At 36.9% G+C, this 25523-nt stretch overlaps 1 protein-coding gene across 7 annotated transcripts in view; it reads left to right on the forward strand.

The window, feature by feature from the left end:
- The window catches only part of PTPRK (protein tyrosine phosphatase receptor type K), a 598377-nt gene that overhangs the window by 284143 nt on the left and 288711 nt on the right, over positions 1-25523 (forward strand). For all 7 annotated transcript variants that reach the window (XM_028494462.2, XM_028494461.2, XM_028494460.2 and 4 more), the window contains exons 4-5: positions 13030-13111; positions 15624-15739. In XM_028494462.2, coding sequence (XP_028350263.1) covers positions 13030-13111; positions 15624-15739 — 198 coding nt within the window. The remainder of the gene's footprint in view (positions 1-13029; positions 13112-15623; positions 15740-25523) is intronic.

Below are 25523 nucleotides of genomic sequence, written 5' to 3' on the forward strand. Positions count from 1 at the left end.
AAAAAAAACCTTCCAACAAACAAAAGCCCAGGACCAGATGGCTTCACAGGTGAATTCTATCAATCATTTAGAGAAGAGCTAACACCTATCCTTCTCAAACTCTTCCAAAATATAGCAGAGAGAGGAACACTCCCAAACTCATTCTACGAGGCCATCATCACCCTGGTACCAAAACCAGACAATGATGTCACAAAGAAAGAAAACTGCAGGCCAATATCACTGATGAGCATAGATACAAAAATCCTCAACAAAATACTAGCAAACAGAATCCAACAGCACATTAAAAGGATCATACACCATGACCAAGTGGGGTGTATCCCAGGAATACAAGGATTCTTCAATATATGCAAATAAATCAATGTGATACACCATATTAACAAATTGAAGAATAAAAATCATATGATTATCTCAATAGATGCAGAAAAAGCTTCCAACAAAATTCAACACCGATTTATGATAAAAACCCTCCAGAAAGTAAGCATAGAGGGAACTTACCTCAATATAATAAAGGCCATATGTGACAAACCCACAGCCAACATTGTCCTTAGTGGTGAAAAACGGAGACCATTTCCACTAATACCAGGAACAAGACAAGGTTGACAACTCTCACCACTATTATTCAACATAGTTTTGGAAGTTTTAGCCACAGCAATCAGAGAAGAAAAAGAAATAAAAGGAATCCAAAACAGAAAAGAAGAAATATAGCTGTCACTGTTTGCAGATGACATGATACTATACATAGAGAATCCTAAAGATGCCACCAGAAACTACTAGAGCTAATCAATGAATTTGGTAAAGTCGATCTTGAGAAAGAAAAATGGAGCTGGAGGAATCAGGCTCCCTGACTTCAGACTATACTACAAAGCTACAGTAATCAGGACATATGGTACTGCCACAAAAACAGAAATATAGATCAATTGAACAGGTTAGAAAGCCCAGAGATAAACCCATGTACATATGGTCACCTTATTTTTGATAAAGGAGGCAAGAATAAACACTGGAGAAAAGACAGCCTCTTCAATATGTGGTGCTGGGAAAACTGGACAGCTACATGTAAAAGAATGAAATTAGAGCATTCCCTAACACCATAAACAAAAATAAACTCAAAATGGATTAAAGACCTGAGTGTAAGGCCAGACACTATAAAACTCTTAGAGGAAAACATAGGCAGAACCTCTATGACATAAATCACAGCAAGATCCTTTTTGACCCACCTCTTAGAGAAATGGAAATAAAAACAAAAATAAACAAATGGGATCTAATGAGACTTCAAAGCTTTTGCACAGCAAAGGACACCATAAACAAGATGGAAAGACAACCCTCAGAATGGCAGAAAATATTTGCAGATGAAGCAACTGACGAAGGATTAATTTCCAAAATTTACAAGAAGTTCATGCAGCTCAATATCAAAAAAAAAAAAAACAATTGAATCCAAAAATGGTCAGAAGACCTTAATAGACATTTCTCCAAAGAAGACATACAGATTGCCAACAAACACATGAAAGAATGCTCAACATCATTAATCATTAGAGAAATGCAAATCAAAACTACAATGAGAGTTATTTGTAGTGAGGTGGATGGACCTATAGTCTGTCATACAGAGTGAAGTAAGTTAGAAAGAGAAAAACAAATACTGTATGCTAACACACATATATATGGAATCTAGGAAAAAAAAAAAAGGTCGTGAAGAACCTAGGGGCAGTACGGGAATAAAGATGCAGACCTACCAGAGAATGGACTTAAGGACATGGGGAGGGGGAAGGGTAAGCTGGGACAAAGTGAGAGAGTGGCATGGACATATATACACTACCAAATGTGAAACTGATAGCTAGTGGGAAGCATCCACATAGCCCAGGGAGATCGGCTTGGTGCTTTGTGACCATCCAGAGGGGTGGGATAGGGAGGTTGGGAGGGACTGAGATACAAGAGAGAAGAGATATGGGGATATATGTATATGTATATGTATAGCTGATTCACTTTGTTATAAAGCACGAACTAACACACCATTGTAAAGCAATTATACTGCAATAAAGATGTTTAAAAACATAAATAAATAAATCGGTAAGAGTTGTTTCCTCATGGTCTCCGGCATCATTGCCACCTGAAGCTGCCCTCTTGCCGTATGTCTCAAAGGCTGTGGTCTTAGGGCAGTGCTCATTGGATCAGTCACTGGAGAAGGATATGAAAGGGAGGAAAGGGTTAACATTTATGGAGAACCTTCCAAATTGTGTATAATCTCTTTTAATCTTCACAATGACTCCATGAGGTCAGCACAGGAATTTGAGTTGAGGTCTGTGACTTGGAGTTGAGGTTCTGCCTGACGCTTGTGTGCTCTTGTCTGTGTTTTGCGTGTGTGTGTGTGTGTGTGTCTCCATTATCATAAAAGACATATCAAAACCTTGCTTTTTAAATTAATTAATTTATGGCTGTGCTGGGTATTTGCTGCTGCGCACACAGTTTCTCTAGTTGAGGCGAGCAGGGGCTGCTCTTCCTTGTGGTGTGTGGGCTTCTCATTGTGGTGGCTTGTCTTGTGGAGCACGGGCTCTAGGCACGCCGGCTTCAGTAGTTATTGGCACACGGGCTCAGTAGTTGTGGCTCGCGGGCTCTGGAGCGCAGGCTCAGTAGTTGTGGCACATGTGCTTAGTTGCTCCACAGCTTGTGGGATCTTCCCAGAGCAGGGCTCGAACCCATGTCCCCTGCATTGGCAAGTGGATTTTTAACCACTGCGCCACCAGGGAAGTCCCTCAAAACCTTTTTGAGAAAGCAGTATATGCCTTCCTCCTCCCCAAAGGCATCTTAATAATATAGAGAACATGCAAAGAACACAAAAATTCCTCTTGTATTTATTTTGTAAGTATTATTTATTCTTGTTTCAGGTTTTAAGTTTTTCTGTTTTCAGAGATGGAGTTTGGGTGTCTCTTAGCCATATTATGGAGTCATGTGTTTTTTATACGTATGAATCTACATCAATATCTCTTCAAATTAAAAGGACCATTGACAATTTTTTACAAGTGTGTGTTTCAGGAATGAAAATTAACTTAAATAACGAATGGACTATTATTATGAGTGGAAACGTTCTGGCTTAAGCACTAAAAATGTTTATTATTAGTTCCTTTATTTAGATCTTCTAGATACTTTTGGTGATTACATTAGAGATAGCCTGGGCTAATTTGAAGCATAGGAATGTACTATGCTTGCATATTCGTTTTAGTGTGAAGCTTTCTCAGACAGCCTTCTTTGGGCTTTTATTTTATACAGTCTACTCTGGTGTGAAATCTCTTAGGTTTTATTTTCTCCTTTGATCTGTGGTCCTGCATTTTTTACTTTTGCCTGGACACTGGAGTGTGCTTTCACTGATGTTCTGTTTTTTATCAGGCAAACACAATACCACTCTGGAAAGGGTTGCAGTTGCTTCTGATGCAAGTGCGGTCTTGTTATACCTGCTGTTGTCATCCATGTTAGATAATGTAGCAGCCCCTCTCATCACTTAGGCAATTTAAACCTCAGGATATTTTTGTAACATTGACATTTTATTCAAGAATACTTGTCTCCACTATACACAGAATTTGCATTCAAAAATCTACTTAGGTCATATATTATTATAATTGTGTGCGGAAAGATAGGACTGTGCGTGTGTACGTGCGTTTGCTTCTGCTGCATGGTATGCCTTGTTACTATACAAAAAACCTGTATGTATTCAGGTAACAGTGTAGGTTTTAGAATCTCTGGAACCCTCATTACTCTCTGCAGACTGCACAGTCCTAATGTTATGTCTGACAGGACTAGTCCTCCTGAGAAACTGATCATATTTAATCTCAGGACATCTTAAGGAAAATGCCTGATTTTGAGTTTTTACATACCTGTAAGTCATGGAGGTGCTAAGGATAGCTAAAATCTGAAATATGAAAGGGTTTTAGATGAAGAATCAATTTTGGCTATATTATATGTCTTAACTGCCTTCCATATTTAGTACACATTATAATTAGAATCCTCTAATTACTCTCGCAAGCAGCTTTAAAGCCAAAGAATATACCAGTATTTCTTTTGCTTACGTATTTTTTCTGGGTATCTTTTGCAGTTGCAGGCATTTATCTTTTTCAGGAGCTAAATAAACGAGTAAGCAAGCAGTAGGCAAGGGCTGTTAACAATGCATTTGTTTCAGAAAGCCCCAAGGCCTTTACTAAAGACATTTTCACGTGTTAGACTCTTAGAAACCAACTATTACATGACTCAATAGGCAAGCCAGCCTGGTATGTAGGGGTCTAACAGGGAGAAGCTCCTTTTCTATAATACTTTCAGCAAATCTTTATTGAGAAGGCAGAACCCCAGACTGTCAGTGCCTGTGAGAGGAGCTACAGTGGGTGACAGTGACGGCTAGCTGTACGCTGGACGTTTAGTATCACCTGCCAGTTATGTGTATATTAATTTTTAAGTATGAACAGAAATAGAATATTTTCACACTTGAAAAGAAACTGGATTCTGTATTTTGAAGTTTCCACATAGGTATTTGACTTACTCAGTTTAAGATCTTCTGGGGCCTGTAAGCAGAAATTTATTCCTCACAGCATTATTTAACTATTCAAGGGAAGTAATTATGTTTTCATGATTTCTAAATTAGCTTGGGAAAATTATCCGGAACTTTCTCAAGGGAGAGTCATTTTATTATGTCAACAAAATTTTATGAGTTAGGTAAAAGTGAATTAAATACCTTATCCCATAATTCCCCTTGAAGCAAAACTATTAGCTAGAATTAACTGATGCACGGTTGTTTTCTGTAACATGTTGGAACTCTTTCCAAGACCCAGTTTTCAACAGGATTCTTGTGGTTCACTGGTGCTGTGGGGAATAAACAGGTCACTGCCCTCAATGAGTTTATATTTCAGTAGTAAAGATAAACCTTGAACATTTATTGAGACAATTAATTATGTTATAATAATCATGCTCTGTTTGTGGCTCTAGACTGAGGACACTTCTTCCTAAACAGTCTCTAAAAGGGCAGATATTAATACCCTGCAACTTAGGATCAGTTTAATGGATGGGAAACACCCTTGCCCCTTTGAATTCTTTCAACCATGCCATCACCCTCATGATTGCCTTCCTCTGGATCCCAAGTCATTTTCTTCTGTTTATCCTGAGCGTTAGTGCTGGTGTCAGACTGGCTTTCTTCACTCCCACCTTTATCCTGATGGCTTTGGTACATTTGTGGAAAGTCCCTAGGTAGTTCCTTCACCTCCTCATCTCCAAAAATCACCTACCTTTTTTAACCTGCTGCTCTTATTATACAGATCTTATAATATCTCACAAGTGTTCTAACTTTACATGTAAGCATCTCACCTTCTGACCATAACATAAATTAATCTCTTTCTACTTGATTAATTTCACTGAGATCATCCATCAGCCTCCTGGGGAGGATCCGTTGATCAAACCATCTGTCTTTTGCTAATTCATCAATTTGCTCATTGTATCAAAATTTGATTTCTTTGTAATCTGTTTTTGGTCACATTTTCTATGTCCATAAACTCCTTGATTCCTTTTTTTCTGCCTACTTTTTATGAGCTTAAAATCAAGCAAATTCTATTTTAAATAGAATCACGCTCCGTGGTAGATCAGGATCACTAGAAATTCACAGTCACTAACTTCAGATGGGCCCACAATACTCCTGGAGATCCTATCACATTTTTCTTTGCAATTCCTTTTCTCCTCTTCTGTCCATTCTACTCCATTCATTTCTCTCCAAACTCCAACCGCTCCTCCTTCCCACTAGCCCATCCCTTGTAGCTGAGAAAACTGAGGCCATACAAGAGAAACTCCCTTATCTACCAATCCTACCAATCCTACTCATATCTTCATTCATCCTCTCCTTCTTTCCTCATGTTATAAAAGAAGTAGAGCCCCTCCTCTGACCTGTGATTTGGATCCCGTGCTGTCCTATCTCACATTAACAGTTATTTCTCTCATGTACACTCAGACATTCCCTTCAAATTGAATCATCCTCATCAACTTCACAACATCTAAGTTTTTTCCTTACTAAAAATGATAATAAAAAGTTGAACGCTTCCCTTGACCCCATATCGTCTTCCATCCTTGGTTAGATTTCTCCACCGATTCAGGCATACTTCCTGTAGGAGGGTTACAAACATCTCCACTCCTCTGCTCTCTTCATTATTATCTAATATGGTTTCCATTTCTGTTACTTCATACGATGGTACTTCATTTGGTCACTCTTAATCACAGTGTTACATATAAGGAGTGGTTTTGTTCCAGCTTTACTGAAATATAATTGACATATAACATTATGTAAGTTTAAGGTGTACAATGTGCTGATTTGATACAAGTATATATTGCAGAATGATTACCACTATAGCATTAGCTAACACCACCCTGTCACATAATTACCATTTCTTTTTTGTCGTGGGAACATTTAAGATTCACGCTCTTAGCAACTTTCAAGTGTGTAATAACAGTGGTTTTAAACACAATCACCATGCTATACATTAGATCCGCAGAAATTATTCATCTTATAACCAGAAATTTGTGTTACCTGGTATGACATCATTTATATGTGGAAACAAACAAACAAAAACCTCAAAGAAACAGAGACTAGAATGTTGGATACTAGGGTCTGGGGTTTGGGAGAAGTGGGGATATGTTGGTCACAGTGTACAAACTTCTAGTTATAAGATATATATGAGGATATTTTTAATCTCCATCTTACATAGTGTTTGATCAGCGTTTGGTCCTGACATCTCTTCTCCTTCAGATATTCTTTTATTGGCTTTTATGATACCATGTACCTCCATTTTCCTTTTATATCTCTACACACTTTATTTTTTCTCAGTTTCCTCTGTCTTTTTGTAGGCTCATCTTCCTTTATCCTATCAGGGTGAAAAGTATGGCAAAAAGAGAGAAGGTGGCTTGGGATAGATCCTTGAGAATCCAATGTTTAGAGTTTACATGAGAGAAAGAGAAGTCAGTTATATTTAATGATGCTAACATACTTATGTTCATATATGTTATACATTGTGTGTGTGTATATATCTATATATAATTTGTTATTGTTGTTGTTCAGCTAGCATCTATTGAATGTCTGCTATGTGCCAGGTAGTAAGAATAAGCTTTGAGGACACAAAGTTGAGTCAAGCACAGCTCCTTACTTTGAGGGCCTCACATTGACATCAGAGATGTAGATGTATGTGCTTTACTAGGACTGATATGGATGGACCTGCAGCTTGAGTAATGTTGGTTAAGATGACTATTTTATTCAGGTGACTATTTTATTACAGATGACTGTTTTATTCATTATCCAAATTTGGACAGGAACATATAGAAGTAAACCTATTTCTATTCTGTAGGTTTTCATTTTGTTACATTTATTCTTTGAAGGCAAATGTGTAATTTCCTTTGAACTTTACGTTAACAATATTCAGTGTTTAAAACTTCAAATCACAGAAAATATATCTGAGGAGGTTTATGGGAATGAAATACCAGTTTATAAATCTTTTTTAATTTTCCAAATTCAGGGCAGGGAGTTAAGTTTTTGAAAAGAGAGGAGGGAATGGGAAGAAATTTCATTTAGTACATGTGTCCTTTATGGATATTTTCTTCCCATGATGGCAGTGGTGCCCCTTAACCTAGAATGCTTACCGTGTGCCAGGAGCTGTGCTAAATGGTTCACGTGTGTTAATTCCCCCTTAACCCTGAGGTGGATACTAATAGTTTCTTTTTATAGAAAAAGAAACTTAGGTTTAGACTGTATATCAGTTAAAGTTACATAAGTAACTTTACATATGTTTTTCTATAAGTTAAAGTTAACATTTAAAGAATGTGAACTCAACGTATATCTGACTTTGGAGCCTACACTTTTACACTGTGATATAGTGAAAGAAAATTAAGTGCAAGTTTTTATTTCAGATTTTTCTCATGTTCATAATGTCTTGTCTTACATGGCATTCCATATATCATTTAATCATTTCACATATACCATTCAATCTTCACAACAAACCTGAGTTATGGGCAAGGCCAGTATTGCCCATCTGAGGCTCTGAAGACATGGTTAAATTAGTTGCCTGGGTTACATGTGATAGCAAACCAGCAACCGGAGCCCAGGCTTCTTACTTTGAGTTCAGCTTTCCATTGTATGAGGTACTTCTGCATTAATTCAGTTTGCCAAAAGATAAAGTTGTTCTTGTTCTTTAGGGTTCGCCCCCTCACCTCCTTTAATTTGACTTGACTTCACTTATTTAGTTAATAATCCAAGAATGTTGCTAGAGTAGCAAAAATTTGATTAGAATCATCACCTTCAGTATTTCAGGTAACAGAGTGGAGTGGAAACAGCATGAAAAGCAGAGCCCTTTCATTCTGTTCTCAGGCTGGCCTCCTGGATGGGTTCAAGTTGACATCTGGTGTGGCCTCCCTTGCTGTCTTCTCCTGGGAAGCCCTAGTTTTCTATTTGACACCCAGCATTAGCTCTGACCTGAGCATTAGCCCAAGCAAGTTTTGCATAATTAAGCTATTGAGATTGGTTTTCCCTGAGTGGACAGAAGAGACTTACAAGGTGAGGGCTCTGTTAAAGTGATAAAGCTGATTAGATACTTAGCAGTAAAGGAATCTGATCTTAGAAGTTTCCTCTTGCTCTAGTTAATGAGGCAGAGACAGCACTTAGGGAAAATGAGGTCACTACAAAGAGAAACTTTCTTTTTTTTTTTTAACTAAAAAACCAATTCTTTCACTCCCTTTTAAATCAAGGCCTATACTTATTGTCCAGAATAAAGCTCAATTTAAATGAACAAATAAGAAACTTTTCCTCAGGGGTGTGGTAAACATGTTTAAACTTACCACCTACGAAGTAAAACAATTCGAGAAAGCAAAACTAAGATAAGCCTAGAATTAAAATAATTTAATTAATGCTGACTGTAACAAACCTGAAATAATGAACTGATTAATTATTCAGCTGTGTGGTCTATTCATAAGACTGTATTTTTTCCAAAAATAATTTTCTCATTTTTTCTTTCTATACTTTCCCTTTCCTTGAACTACCATTCGAGCAAGTAAAACTTGTTTTCCTGGAATATACCTATATAAATGTCCTATATTAACAATGTTCATAATCTTACCTTTTGGTTTATATAGCACTTTTACAGATGGTACTGTTTAATCCTCACAAAACTTTATAATGAAAGCTGCATTATCTCCATATTATGGAGTTGGGACTTGGCTCTTAAAGGTTATGGGATTTGCTCAAGAATTTGTAAATAGGAGAGTTGGGTGTCAAATACAAATTTTCTCACCCCCAAGAAAGTGGCCTGTACCACAACTGCTCCAAGTTATACATTATTTAAAGTCTCTACTTCTCTCCTCTATTTCTTGCTAAACCTTTGTTCCAATATTTAGAAAGCGACATGACAGTTGTTATCATATCAAATACCTTCACGTGAAATGCAAATGATATGTATACACACACTCACGTATACACACACTCACACATACATACACATATATTTCTGTCTTTATAGATTAGCCCTCCTTTCATCATGAAGTGTTTGTCTTCCCCCCAAAACCTCATTCTCCTACTTCTCAGCTTTAACTTATTCCAGGGAAATTAATAGTCATAAAGGGCAAACTTGAAGTAGAAAAGAACTAACACAGGAGGTAGCTTATGATGGGAGTGATTGGAGGGGAGGTGAACCATCCACCCACCCAGCCTGCTGTGTCCCATTGTCATTGGCTTTGGGGTGGATGTAGATATGGTATGAGAATGGGAAGGATGTAATGCTGATGATACTGCTGTTTAGTCAATAGAATATCTAATTAGTTTGCTATTTAAAATGACACTTTAAAAATTTAACATATTAGACTTTTAAAGGAAATTTAAAGTCTATTTAAATGAAATGTTCTACTGTGTTTGTTTCTTGATCTTGAGAGGAAGTGTAGTGAAGTTGATGGAAGATTAGATTGTGGAGGTTGACTTGGGTCCATCCCTGGCTCTACCACTTGTTAGCTGTTAGACTTTGGTGCAGTCACTTAACTTTCTTTAAATTGAGGATAAAAATAATAACTACCTCATATGATTGTAGTGAAGATGTAATGAATTTGTGTGTGTGCAGAGAGAGAGAAAGAGAGAGGAGGGAAACAACAGCAGATGTGAGCATGAATGAGCATGCTCAGTTAGAACAGTCTCTTGAGTATAGTAAGTGCTCAGTAAAAACAATAAAAACAATCAAACTTACCCCCCTCCACTTTAGTAAAACTGTGTCAGAAGTTACCAGAGAACCCTTAATGGCTAACTTTAATTGATACTTTTTTAGTTTTCCTTGACCTCTCTCCTACAGTTCGTTTTTTTTTTGCAGTAGTCTGCATCTATTTTATTCAGATTCTTAAATTTCTAGCTTGTTGTTCTATTTTTACACAGTTACAGCAAGCTTCAGTGTTTTCACTTTCTCCCATAGAGGCCCTAAATCTGTGCTGAGCTAGACCCACAGACTGTTTCCAGAATTGGCAAATAGTCCCATGGGAAAGAAGATCCTGGGATCACATTGGAGAGATCCTGTCCTCCTAAAATTTGTGCTCATCTAGATGCCATTGTTTATGCAGATATCTGATGTTTTAAAATTATGGTCATTGTAATTTATCTGGCCTTTTCTAATCCTTTTGGTGGGAGTGTTGACCTGCCTGACTGGGGGGAGTGCCTTCCTCGACCATTCTGTCTGAATCCTACTTTGTTGGCCTTACTTCTGCTGGCTGTCTTCTTGCCTTCCATTTCATGGTTTGCTGCTCTTTATCTTCTATGCCGTCTTACTCACCAATCCCTGTAACTTTCACATCTATAGCTTACTCACTGCCATGATGATGACTTCCAAATCTATAGCTTTATTTTAAACCTATCTGTTCTCTTTGAGATATATCTGTCTAGTTATCTCCTAAGCATTTACCCCATATGTATCCTAGGCTAATCGAATCTGAAATGTCTGAAATGTACTTAGTTATCTTCTCCCTCAAATTTGTATCTTTTTCCGTATCACGTGTTCTGGCTAGGGATCCTGATAGTGTTGGGTCATGGAGTAGGCTGCCCCCAAATGTGCCTCAACGGTATACTGATTATTTAAAATTAGTTTCTTAAGAAATGGCCAGTGCAAGAGGGATACTCTGACCCTTCTTTCTGTCTTTCTGAAAGCAGGAAATAAATCTCTCATGTGAAAGGTGTACCCCCTGCATCTGGAGGTAGAAGAACACCCTTATCACCCTTATCTCTTATCAGAGATAGAGAATGCAGAGCTGAAAAGTCTGTGTAAACAAACCTTGCTACTTCACTAATTTACTACCCCAGGTCCAAACTCTGTTTAGGTTCTTCACTAATTGAGCACCCAAAGCTATTTCCTGTCACTTCCTCACAGAGTTATTGTTTCTTTGTCTAAAAAGAATAAAAGCTACCTGCTTTGGCCACTTCTTAGGTCCCATTTCTATGAGACCTGCGGGAAGTTTCCTCCTTCTTGACAACAGACAATGCATTATCTACCTAGGGACCCAGGCCAGGAATGAGAATTTTCCTATTATTTCTATACAACTAATGAATCAATAATTTCTATTTTGTCTGTTTCCTTAGTATTATTTCTTTTATCTCTCTTTTTTCTTCTCATCTTTCTATTTTCACTACTACTAGCATATTATTTGTCTGTTTCTAGTCTTACCTTCTTTGGGGCCATCCTCCACCTTTTAGCCAAATATATTTCTTTATTTCTTTATTTTTATTTTTTTAAAATTTATTTATTTATTCATTTATTTTTGGCTGTGTTGGGTCTTTGTTGCTGTGCGGACTCTCTCCAGTTGCTGCGAGTGGGGGCCACTCTTCATTGCGGTGGCTTCTCTTGTTGCGGAGCACAGGCTCTAGGTGCACGGGCTTCAGTAGTTGTGGCGCACAGGCTTATTTGCTCCATGGCATGTGGGATCTTCCCAGACAAGGTATCGAACCCGTGTCCCCTGCATTGGCAGGCAGATTCTTAACCACTGCGCCACCAGGGAAGTCCTGAGCTAAATATATTTGTAATAGACCAATTTGATTATATTTTATTCCTACTTTAAATATCAATTTCCAATATGTTTTCTAAAATGTTTTGCAGAACACTCCAAAGATAACCTATGTCTCTCCACGAATAAAGGAGCCCATAGTCAAATAAAATGTTGAAATGTGGCATGCTTAATCCGTTTTCTCTTGAAGAGTCACAGCACACGTTACTAAGGGAAAGTCTTTACGAAGTTCTGTGATTGACTGTAACAACAAAATTCTAAAACATTAGCTTATATCTGAACATTGATTTTTAAAAATATATTTATTAAAATATTTATTTTTAATTGATTGATATTTTTAATTGATTAATCATTGACAGGATATGCTCCTGACTTCACTCCCATGGTATTCAAAGTCTTCCATGCCTACTTCTCTAATTTCATCTCTTCCCTCTTGAGTCTTCGTAGCTATACAAATTACATTCATTTGGTTTTCCAAACACAGAGTTCTGTTCTATTCCATTGTATATGGTTCCTTTTGCCTGGAGTAACACTAATCTATCTGATGACCTCTGTCTTTGAAAATTCAGCTATTTAAAAGCTTAGATCAGTTGATGTCTTCGCTGGTTAGCATACTGCTTGGCACATTTGTAGGTGCTCAATATATGTTAAATAAATAACAAAAATGGAAAAAGCCAATAAGGGAAAATTTAGAGATATATGAGATTTGCTATATCTGCCTATTCATTCTGCTTGTATATTGCCTATTCAGGAAATCTACAACACTTAATAGTTGCTTAAAAAATTTAGTGAGAACTGCTTGACCTCAATAATTTAATTGCTCTTCAAAAAAATGTTGTTTACCTGTACAAGGTTTAGGAAGTTACTCACATTATAAGATGAAATTTTAATTCTTATTGGACAAAAGTTAAATTTTAATTTTCGTAAGTTTGTTATAGCTATTTTTCTTTCACTGTGAAAATTCCTTAAAAATGATTGTTGTAAGTGTTTTCTATTTCTTCCTGACAGGTAATATTTGAAGCTGAAGTCTCAGGAGGGAGAAATGGTTATATTGCCATTGATGACATCCAAGTCCTGAGTTATCCTTGTGGTAGGTTGTGATTAAGAACTGTATTCTTCTATATCCTTTCAACACTTGTCTTATATTGGTAGTGACTGCTGATTATCACTTGGTCATTGCTGTCTCTTTTGTTGTTGTTACTCCTAGCCTTTTGTTCAGTTTTAAAAGAACACTGAAATATTTCTAGAGTTTTTGAATCACATATTTTTCAGACTTGTACTACACATGCCAAAGGATTCTTTTAATTAATTACTGTTCAAAAGAAAACCACAGTCCCAAAATGGTGTCACTCATGCTAAAAGTTCATGATACAAAACCTAGATTTATACCTGATCCAACTGCAGTTTCAGTTTCTTCCAGAAATGTTATCTTAATTGACCAGTCTGGATTTCATGGTCAAGCACCAGTAGGATAATCTGTCCTGTGATCCCTCTCCATCTCCCAGAGGAAGAAGAGGTGATCTGAATCATAAAACCCTTGCTGTTCCTTTTCTTCCTCAAAGAAGATGTCCTGGCCTAAAAATAATTACTTCTTTTCTTTTTGCTAGTAGCTCCCTTGCCCCACTCTTCTTCTTATAAAAAGCTTCCATTTTGTACAACCCCTTCGATCTGTCTTATAGTTAATAGTTGGGATACTGCCTGATTCATGAATCTCCTAATAAAGCCTGTTAGACCTTCAGTTTATTTAGTTGACATTATTTTTGACAGAAAAAATTAAAAATGTAAATGAAACTCTAGGTAGGACTCGTTCCATCTTTTGGTGTTATTAAATTGCCTAGGAAAGCAAAGAATAACAAATCAGTTCAGTGAAAAGAAAATAAAAAGAAGCCTCACCAACTTATGTGATCTGCTAAGTTGAAAGTTGGGGTGAAATGAAGAAAATGAATTAACTCATCTTATTCCAAACTTAAGACTAATTTTTTAATGTCATAATAAATTTCGGGCTAATTCATGTTAAACAACAAAACAATAGAAAGCACACAAAACAAGAAACTCAATTTATTAACACATAGTTTGGTATGTCCTTAGATGCACATTGATTGGTCTTCAGATGGGGTAACTACATTTGTGTTTATATCACATACTCTGAAAGACGATTACTGCACGCATTCAGTAGAGCCAGGCATAAAACGGTTGGTATAAATTCGGACTTAAGCTATATCTCCCAACAGCAGTGATTTACAGGGCCCATGAATTCTAGATGATCTGTTCAGTAATCCTCCTGGTGGAAACTCTCTAATACTTTGTAAGCAGCATGCACAGGGGGCACCATACCAGGGGCCAAGGCTCCTGCTCCTGCTAACTGGTTGTCAAACCCTAGCGTGCCTCAGAATCACCAGCTGGATGTGGCAAATCACACATTGCTTGGCCCCTCGCCTGGTTCTGATTGTTCCCAGGTGATACTAATGCTGATCGTCTTGAGTTCACAATTTGAGAACCACTGTTCTAGCTTGTGTTCTAGCGCGAGCATTCCTTTTTCTGAAGCACCTACTGAGATGAGGCACTGGAGAAAGGTGTAGCAGGCAAAGGTCAAATGATTTATTACATGTGTTGTATTCTAAGAAAAAGGAGAACAAAATTATCTCACTCAAAGTTCAAGCTGGTTTACTAAACTCCTTCAATCCATTCATATATGAGAACGGTGTTTCCATCTACTGTTCATTTACACTTCTTGAAAGAAGATATTAAAGAAAGCCTTTCATGAGTAAACAAGTTAAAAAATACAGAAATTGAGCACAACAGTAGTTTCATTGTGATATGGTCCTCCATGCACTATCCTTACTCACTGAGGCTTAGCTTTTCCCGTTTATGTTTCCTTTCAGTTGAAAACATGAATAAGCTTCAGTTTAAAAAGGTAATTATAGAGAATGCTTGTTTGACAGTCATATAACTCATGTATATTTTGATGGCAGTCATCACTTTTTTGTTGGTCTAATATTTCTTTTGGGTAACTTTCTTAGGACTAGGAAGGAATAGGAGGTGGATTTAACAACAGTTAAGCTAACGCTCTGAGAGGAAGAGCAGTCCCTTACATTGTCCTTTGAAGTACTAGAGGATTATAGTTATTGAAATTTCTTTAAAAAAGAAAAGAAAGAGGTAACTGCTTAAATTGTAACTTAATAGTTCAACGGCCATGTATATGTCAGTTTTTGAGCTGTCATTCTATGTTATCCTTATAGTTTTCTATTATGCTCTGCTTTGTGCCTATTTGATCTCTTTTGTTTGCTTTGACTTGTGACTGTTTTATCATCACCCGTATGCAACATGCTACGGGGGTCCTCCAGCAGTAATCGTTGGGTGCTCACTCTGTATAGAATTGCTCTAGCAATTATGGGGCGATACGTAATAAAGCTATTAAAAAAAGAGAACTGAGCGTGAGAGAGGCAACAGTGTCTTTCAGCACAGAGAAATCTCAATTTTCTTCCATACGACATTAGTCTTGGCCAACGGTAAAAGTATGAACAACATTATTCTTTTGGGAAAAAGTAACACGGCATGTTTTCTTCATGCGGAAAAAAGTAATTTTTTTCTTGCCTTCACAGATAAATCTCCTCATTTCCTCCGTCTGGGGGACGTAGAGGTCAATGCAGGGCAGAATGCTACATTTCAGTGTATCGCTACAGGGAGAGACGCTGTACATAACAAGTTATGGCTGCAGGTAAGGCCACATTGGCAGCTGAACTACAGGGTACACTTGATTTTTAAAAAAATCACAAATTCTTTTTCCCTGTGTATGTGTGTGCGGGGGTGGGGGGTGGAATATGTGTGTGACAGGTTGTCTTTTGTGTAGGTTTGATTTAATTCGCTGCAGATTCAGATATTTCCATTTTTGGAATATGAATAAAAATATAACAGTGTATCGTTAATAAGTATTTGGGTGAGTTACTCATGAACTCATTAGAGAATCATAATTCTCTAATGTTATGTCCAAACTGTAAAAACAATTTTTCTAGATCCATTCAAAATAGGGAAAAAATGAAAAATTTAATATTTTGAAAACAACTTAAAAGAGCGTAGTACTTAAGCAGGAACTGTCATACTCTGATAAAGTTTTCAAAAATATTTTAAGAAAACTTTGGGAGTATTTCTGGAAATGTAAATTGGAAGAGAGCCAGTTAAAATTTTTTTTCAGGATTTTTGTGTATAAGGGTTAATCACAGATCTGAGGACAAGATATTTGCCTTGCACATATTAAATCCGCAATAAATGTGTATTTAATGAATTGCAGTTTAGCATACATGTTGGGGAAATGTAAATGGTGCCTGTAAAGAGCTTTAAAAGAATCTGTGAGAAAACAGTGACTAAGGAATGTGCCATATCTTCAGAGAATATCTGTCAGTCCTGGGGCAGAGGTGGGTGGGAGGTGGGAGGAGCTAAGAGCAACTAAAGCCTTGAGGCTGGACCTAGGGCAGATGACTGTTGAGCTAAATATTTGAAGCTAGAATGTAAGAAATAATATTCTCTGAGCACCTTTATTATTATTATTTAATTCTGTTTGCATCAGAATGAGGAAAGGGATTTAATTAGTTAGAATTTTAAATTCCTGAGAATGCCAATAGAGACCAAAAAGGAAAATCATTAGCTTAGTTTCTTGAACATAGACATCAGGCTTTATTTTATGATATCTTTAGAGAGAGAAAATTAGGGTCAAGGGTCATCATTAGGTTTCAGGAAGTTGGGATAATAATTATAATAAATGATTATTGAAATCATACCAATATAATGCCTGATATTGTACTGGGTGTTATAAATGTGTTTTTTCATTCAATTCCCACATCCTATTGGATGTTATAACAGATGTATTTCATATAAATCTAATTATAGCTACTTTTGTAATTTATTTGATATGTGCATATCAGGATACCATCCTGAATATGTGAAAAGGAAATGAACTCTCTCCTTTTTTCCCTGTGATTATGCTAATTTCCACTACAGGTATTTAAATATAAGATAATTCTTCCTGCAGAGTGTATTGTAAAATGTACAACTTGTTTCATCATCTAAACATCTAGTTAGAATCCCTCTTACTTTCTCTGTCTCTCAGCCTATATGTATTGATAGTATTAAGAATGTGTTTAGATATATTTTGTAATTACTTTGCTAGTCATTTTTCATTTAGGTAGACATATTTTTGGCATTTAATTTTTATTGTTATCTATATAGTCTTGTCTTGGAGAACCAGAGACTCTGCAGTCTGCCCCTGGGTTTACGCCCCAGGATTTAATGGGACGTTGAAATAAAAAGGGTTTTGTGTACTTAGACACCAGCTGCCTTGTGTCAACAAAGACTTTCTGGCCCTGCTGGTCTGAGTGGGTTGCAGTCAAAATACTGCTCATTTATTGTTTGTTTCTTACTTTTGTAAATTGGCTCATTTCATTATAGTTTTAAAAAATTTTCCTCTTGCCATTTTTTAAATAAAGATGAGAGATAAAAATATTCTGTTCAATTTCTGTTCTGCTTTCTTTTTTCTCCTCTTCTTTCTCTTTACATTTTCCAAGGTGAATTTATATATTTCTCGTCTATTTTGACATTGCCCAATTCTTCAGCAATTTACATGCTTATTCATGAAAAAGCTTTTCTGCCTTTTTCAATAATACCACTTAAATTACCTTAACTTATTCCCTTGAATCATTCTTTTCCATATTTAAGAAACATAGGGACTTCCCTGGTGGCGCAGTGGTTGAGCGTCCGCCTGCCGATGCAGGGGAACCGGGTTCGCGCCCCGGTCTGGGAGGATCCCACATGCCGCGGAGCGGCTGGGCCCGTGAGCCATGGCCGCTGAGCCTGCGCGTCCGGAGCCTGTGCTCCGCAAAAAAAGAAACATTGAAGATTATCAATTGTCTGGTTTAGGGTTGTTTTCAAATAAATAAGACTGAGACATAGAGATAAAGTTGTAGATATATAGATATAATTGATATGTGTGCATCTTTAGAGTGAGTGAATCAGAAAGTGGCCGATGATTAAAAAAAATGATCCATCTTTTGCTGAAACTAGTAGAAACATAATAAAGGAAGAAGAATCTTGATTCCACAATGCATCTACAGGCCAACACACACAGATAGATGTCAAGTTATTTTTGCTTGGTGTAGAACAACTTCCTAAAGGTCAAGGGGCCCAGTTCTTAATTCTAACCTTAATTCTAACTCTTTAATTCTTATAACCCAGCTAATTATATTGGCTTAGAGAATTCATTGAACTTTTCCAGGCCATAGATTTTTTTATCTATAAAAGGAGGTGTGGGTAGAGACCAAAATCCCTTCCAGCTGTAAGATGCTAAACCAGGTCTCTACATTATTTTTGATGGGCTGAAAATGGCCTTGATCACCTTTTTTTGTTTCATGGAGGAATGTAAAATTTTTAAGTTATTAGTTTTGTGTGGGAAAAAAAATCGTTCCTTAAATTAAGTATCATCGTGAGAACAACTGCTTAAAATCTCTGCTTAAAATCTCTGTGAACAAATGTACTCTGAAGTAACTCAGAATGAAAGGTCTTTGCACCCTATTACAAAAGTAATGGAATAATGGAGTAGCTGTTACACCTGCCATGGTCAGGTGTAATAAAAATGGCCATCAACTTTTTATGTCCTCCAAATCATTTATATAATATAATAATATTGAGCTTCAGTTGGTAAATGTTGTTTGAATATGGTGTAAAAGAGCAAAAACTAGAAATTGTCCAATTTTCTATTTTAAACGAAAAGTGATACACTACAATTGTCATGAATACCTGATAGTATATGACATTCAAAGTAATTTATGTCTAGAAATACATTTAGAGAATAACTTCGCACTTTTTTATTGTCTTGAGCTTACAATTGATATTTCAATCATTTTTATTGTTTAAAATGACATACAAATTAGGTAAATTAAAGAATGGAGCAGAAAAAAGCAGACACTTAGTGAGTTACCTGAGATAATCTGGGATAGTCCATAAGACATATCATAGTGGGTCTGCTATATCTTTAGGGAGTGTTCTTTTTTTAAAAAATATTTATTTATTTAATTTATTTTTTTGGCTGCGTCGGGTCTTAGTTGCCGCACACAGGCTTTTCTCTAGTTGTGTTGTGCAGGTTTTCGCTCTCTAGTTGTGGCGTGCAGACTCCAGAGCATGTGGGCTCTGTAGTTTGCGGCGCACGAGCTCAGTAGTTGTGGTGCACGGGCTTAGTTGCCCTGCGGCATATAGGATCTTAGTTCCCCAACCAGGGATGGAACCCTCGTCCCCTGCATTGGAAGGCAGACTCCTTACCACTGGACCACTAGGGAAGTCCCTTTACGGAGTTTTCTTTCCTGCAAGATCTCAGATTATAAAATTAGAGAGTCTTACAAGGTCATTCACTCTAGACATTTAGAAAATAATGACAAAATATATAAGCCAAATTAACCTCCTTGCACATGCTGAGCGAACTACTGATGCATAAAACAATATGGATGAATGTTTTTAAAAGTCCATTGGTGTAGCATTATGCATAATGATATAGCACAACCAAAAGAAATACCTTCAATAAAATATATCATGCTCGAATGTAAAAAAAAAAAAGAGTCCATTGGTGTCAGCAAGCTATAAATCTGGTGAAATCATGAGGTTTTGTGGAACATAGTTTTAAAAAGTATGTTATTGCAGTTCATTCATATTGGATAAGGGAGTTAGGATAAAGTCTTTAGTTGCTCCTAGAGAACTTCCAAATTCGTTTTCTTTCATAACGCTCAGTGAAGTAGCTCGCATTCTAGATATGAACACAACTTTTTTTTTTCAGCTTACAATTTGCAGTTTTCCCCACATGAACAGATGTTTTATAATGCTTACAACAAGTTTTAAAACTATACCATTTTGTGTTCCTATGGAACCCCCAATGGTAGAGAATTTGTGGATCATAACTTAAGGCTTATGATAAAACCCAGGTTATAGGAAATAAGATCATAAGTGAGATTTAATGTACAATTTAATGTTTAATGTTTTTCAGTGTTCAATTTATAGTGAAATAAAATAATAAAAATGTCCGTTTATATTTCTGAGAGGTACCAGATAATTTTCTCACAGGAAAGAAAAAAAATAGGTTATATATGTTCGTGGGTTAAAAATTTTAGTCATGTCCTTTTTATTTCAACACAATAATATGGATAGTAGATAAAGTGATCACAGGAAAAAGTGAATATATAAGGGAACAATAACATATGACACAGAAGTTCCACTCCTAAGTAGTTACATAAGAGAAATAAAAGCATGTGTTCACAAAAAGACTTGTGGAAGAATGTTTATAACAGCTTTATTCATTATAACCAGTAATTGTAAAGAACCCAAATGTCCGTTAACAGGAGAATGGATAAACAATTTGTGGTTCATTCACACTACTCAGCAATAAATTAGAAAGCTTGCACTACTGATACCAGGATTTATAAAGCTCAGCAATATTAAGCTTTCTGAAAAGCAAGAGACACAAAAGAGTGCATGCCTTATGACTCTCTAGATGCTAATCTATGGTGATAGAAATCAGAACTGTATTTGACTGGGGTAGGGGGTGATTAGGAACTGGAATTGAGCAGGGAAACTTTTTGAGGTAAAGTAAATGTCATATAGCTTTATTGGGGCTTTGGGTCTATTGGTGTATGTACATTTGTCAGAAGTTAAGATTTATCCAATTTGCTGTATATAGTTTACCTTAATAAACCATGAATGAGGAGAAAGTGAGTATATGAAACATTTCCTCAAATAACCAAATCACTGGCAGTACTAATCATGCTGTAGATCAGCGGTCCCCTACCTTTTTGGCCCCAGGGACCGGTTTTGTGGAAGACAGTTTTTCCACGGATGTAGGGGGGGGCAGTTTAGGCGGCAATGCGAGCGATGGCGGGGATGGTTCAGGTGGCAGTGTGAGCGATGGGGAGCTGAGCCTTACCGGTCCGTGGCCCGGGGGTTGGGGACCCCTGCCGTAGATGGCAATAGCCTAGTACAAACATTACCTGCATTTTTGTCCATCTTGTCCATTTGAAGTCATTTGATTAGGTTCAAGGGTGATTTTTAATCATCAGTGTAAACTGAAATATAGAATAAAACATGTTCTGAGTGTTCTGTTATCAGAACATGTTATAACGTTCGAGGATGTGAAAGAGTTGAAACAGGAGTTGGACTGTAACTTTCAAATTAGTATTCTTTCATGAAGGTCCAGTGTAAGTGGACACCTACATGACAAATCAAATAGAACCCCTTGCTGGAACATCTGTCAGACCATATGCTTTGGCCTCAGGTTCAGTGTAGAAACTAAAATGCTAATGACTCCATCCATCATTACAGAGCTTGGTGGGCATGCGTCATTGGGTTGGACAGAGAAATTCAACAGCGGAGTTACTGAAAGCAGGGAATTGTGTTGGGGAGATTTGGTGGCACCGTTTGTTTTGGTGAATTGAAATGAGGTTGTTTAATGTGTGACTGGTAATTCTATGCAGATTGCCATCAAAGCTGTGGCAGTTGGGCCAGTCTGTCAGTAATCTCCCCAGGTGCTGACATGGTGCCTCCTGAGTAGGCCTGCCAAAACAGGAAAGGCAGCCATCACTTTGCCCTTGCTGAGGCTCGTCACTGCTAATGTAGTGTGATACAGCTAGTTTCTCAGCCAAAGGAAATGTCATTCCTTCTGGAGCAATAGATAATTAAGCAATACATTGAGAGTAAAATTAATACAATTAGGTGCAGATTGCTCTAAAAAACAACCACAGAGAGGCTGACCTTTTGCAATACCAACTGTTGCCAGCTGAGGGTCAATGAAAATGGTTGGTCTGAAACTTCTGGCCATAAAGTGTTTTATCTCTCCAGGCAAATGTAATAGCCTTGTTCCTATACTACATGGGAACATCGTCATGTAGCATTGGAAATGAGAAGCATGATTTTTAAAAAAATGAATAATTTGAAAGTACAAAAATTTTATCTGGTGAAATATATCACTACAATGTTTCAAATGCCAACTAGTCATTGCTCACAAAGCTCTTTTTGATGCTGCCATGCTATAGTAGTTTCCTGTGTCTATTTATACTGTCATATGAAGTGCCTGGAACCTTGTATCGTGTTTAATTTCCACAAGAGATTTTACTATCCCTGAAACTATTTCTTTTTGAGGAAAAAAAATCTGGTAATTTTCCGTTTATTATAATGAAGGGAAAATGTTGGAGGAAATTAATCGATGCCTAGAAACATGCAGTTTACAGTGGGCAATTCATTGAGAACTAATTTGAGAGGACTATTTCAAAGCCAAACTGATTAAACATTTAATATATGATCAGCTCACATTGGATACCATGGGGATGGGGAGAGAAAGGAGTGAGATAATGTGAAATTGTCCTAATGTCTAGACTCGGAGAAAGTTCTGACATTTTCGAGATTGGCCCTAAGAGTGGCTGACACATATCTGAAATATTAGAATAACAAAAGGCAGCATACAATTACTAGGACATTTGGTAAAGTTGAAGAAATGATGTCAGAATGGCTAAAGGTACATCGTATAAATGTATCTTGAGATTTGTGGGAGACTGGATAAGTTTCTTAAAATCTTAGAATATTGGGAATATACAGGAGGGATTTAGTTTGTTTTTTATAGATAGTAAAGTACAATAATAACTAGTGGTTTGAAGCTATTTGGTGAGAGATATAAGCTGATTATGAGGAAGACCTTTGTAATTGTAGGGCTGTTGAAATGTAGAATGAGCTACTGTAGGAGGTAGTAAAATTAGGGGAAGTGTCCAAGCATAATCTGGTTAAGTACTTGCTAGAGATGTAGAGGACATTTAAGCATGAGGCTGAATGCTTTTTTAAGATCCTTTCAGCCCTGAGAGATGCTTGTATAACCAAATAAGAAAAGATCGTATGGAATCTAAGCCCAGTGCTTTTTCAGAGTTGAAAGAGAGCATCACAGACTGGAGTGTTTGGTGAAATCATTAAGGAAGATTCGATTGAGTCTTTGAAGGACATATAGGGCTTGGATAAGCAAGGATTAAGTGGGCATGGTTATCACTGCAGTTTAGTGTATGTGTGTGCTGGTGGGGTAGGAACATCAAGAGAAGAATCTTCTTGAAGTGTAAGGTTCACAATGGGAAGTAGAGGTAAATATAGTTTATGGCAGGGTTGGGACTAGGCCATGATGGAGACAAAAGCAAGAAAGAAGCTACTGCTGGCAGTACAGACATCAAGTAGTGAAGGCCTAGGATTGGACAATGCCGGTGGATTTGGAAAAAATGTGAGGAGGGGAGGAGAGGGACCAATGAAAGAAGACACAGAGTTTGGATCTGGTTGGTACCAGGTGAAAGAATTTGGAAGAGTGAAATAATAAAGATGGCTTTTTAAATTTCCTCAAACGTTTATTTTTTACAGCCAGTCTGTGAATTTGTTTTCTCATTTTCTGTCTGGGAACTAATTTACCTGCTCAACGCATTTGTTTACTTTTTTCCCCTTCTGCCTTGATAACTGCATATGAGTTTTCCTAAATAGGAGTGAAAAATGAGGAGACATTCCCATTCCTTTTGACTCTTTAGCCTTAAAAAAATTTTACCGAGACAGTTTGAAGCTTGTGGCCAAATTGAAAACCTCTGGGTGTTCCTGATTTCACTCAGGAGAATTCATCTGTGGGAAGGCTGTTGGTGCTTTCAGCCTTGCCTTCTGTATCTTGTGGCTCACAGAACAGGACCAGTGTCAGAGAAGAGTATTAACCATGTCTGTTGTGCTTTCCTGACTCCTTGTAAACTGATAGATGAACACTAGCCTGCTACTCAAATCTAATTTTCTCTGTTTATCCTGTTTAAGCATTAGTGATTTTTTTTCTGTGTATATGCTCATTTACAATGAATTCTGCTCCACTTAAGAGACCATGTTCTATCTGGTAGTTAATGGCTATCACTCTTATCAGTCCTGCTTTTCCTGAGGACCTTGTTTTATTCGAGTTCATGGCATTATATTCTTCCTTCATGGCTTCATGTAAAGAATTATAATCATTGGTCTTGAAGTAAAATCACTGACCAAGTATCATGGATTGTAATGTAATGTTTATCTTTTACCCTTGGCATTTTGGGTGTGTATGTATGTAACAATGAGCATCAGAAAGTTTAATCATATTTAATTTTTAGAATTTCCAAATATTCCTGAGGTCATTTTGGTTGGCTTTGTGTGGCTTTCTACCATAAACAGTTCAGTGCCTTAAAGATACGATGCATTCTTTTCCTTCTTCAATAATCCATAAACTCTGAGTTTGTTGTCTACAGATTACATAATTGACTATAAATGAATGATGTGTGGAACAGTCTTTATCTTCTTTATGTATCCCTGGAACATGACTCTAAAGGCCTGGCAATCATAGAAGCTCAAGGATTTCTTCTTATCAATATCTATAAATAACAATTTACTGCCTTTTCTGTACAAGAATAATGCACTCTCCTATTGTTCTCAGAGCTGCCCTTTCAGTGTGTTTTTCAGGTCACGTCAAGCACTTTACAACTTTCCATTGAGCTCCTGTGATCAGTGTTACAACATGGGGCTCTGGCAGTGGGCTGGGTTTCTTCTTTATGAAAAGCATTCTGATTTAAAGATAGTATATTTATAAAATTCTTTTATTTTAAAATAAAATATAGAGAAAACCTCACAAAAATGAAAAACTATGACTCAATGAATTTTTATGATACCCACCACACAGGTCAAGAGAAAGACTTTGCCAGCCATCGTAGAGGCTTTTTCCAAGTGGTCCATCCCAGACACAAATGAGCCATCTCTCTACAAATAATAAGTTGTAGCCTACCCCTACAAATAATAATTATCATGACTTTCAGCCCTTGCATTTTTTCCTGTTTTTTTTCCACTTACATATATTTAGTCTCCTTAGATACTATAGATTAGTCTTGTCTATTTTTAAAAATATGTCTTTTAGAATCCCTTTAATCTGTGTGTTTGTCCTCTCTTGTGTTTGTCACAATTTATCTGTTGAGGAACCCAGGCCATTTGACTTGTAGTTTTCACACAGTCTGCGTTTTACTGATTGCATACAAATGTCCTCTTCAGTTCAACATGTTCCTTTGAATTTCCTGAAAATTGGCAGCCAGATCTAGAGTCAAGTTTGATCCTTTGGCAGTTCTAGAGGAGGTGCATGGTGTGATTACCAGAGGCACAAAATGTCTCCTATTTCTTTTTGTGATTCTGATACCAATTGATGCTTAATGCCTATATTCATTCCTGGTGGTTGTAAATTGTGATATTCTAATTTTATTATTTCTTTTGTATTTTGTTTAATTAATGAAGACAGACTTATCATCACCTCCTATCTGGCTACCCAGTGACATAGTTCATTTTAGGAAAGACATGGTAACTTCTCAAATCTTTGCTTTAATTATTGGTTTTCAATAGAATTAGTTGGTTCCTATCATCCTCCAAAGGTGACTGATTCTTCTTCCTCTTTTTTTTAATATCATGAACTTATG

This window comes from Physeter macrocephalus, chromosome 10 (genome assembly GCF_002837175.3).
Source record: "Physeter macrocephalus isolate SW-GA chromosome 10, ASM283717v5, whole genome shotgun sequence".
NCBI lineage: Eukaryota > Metazoa > Chordata > Mammalia > Artiodactyla > Physeteridae > Physeter > Physeter macrocephalus.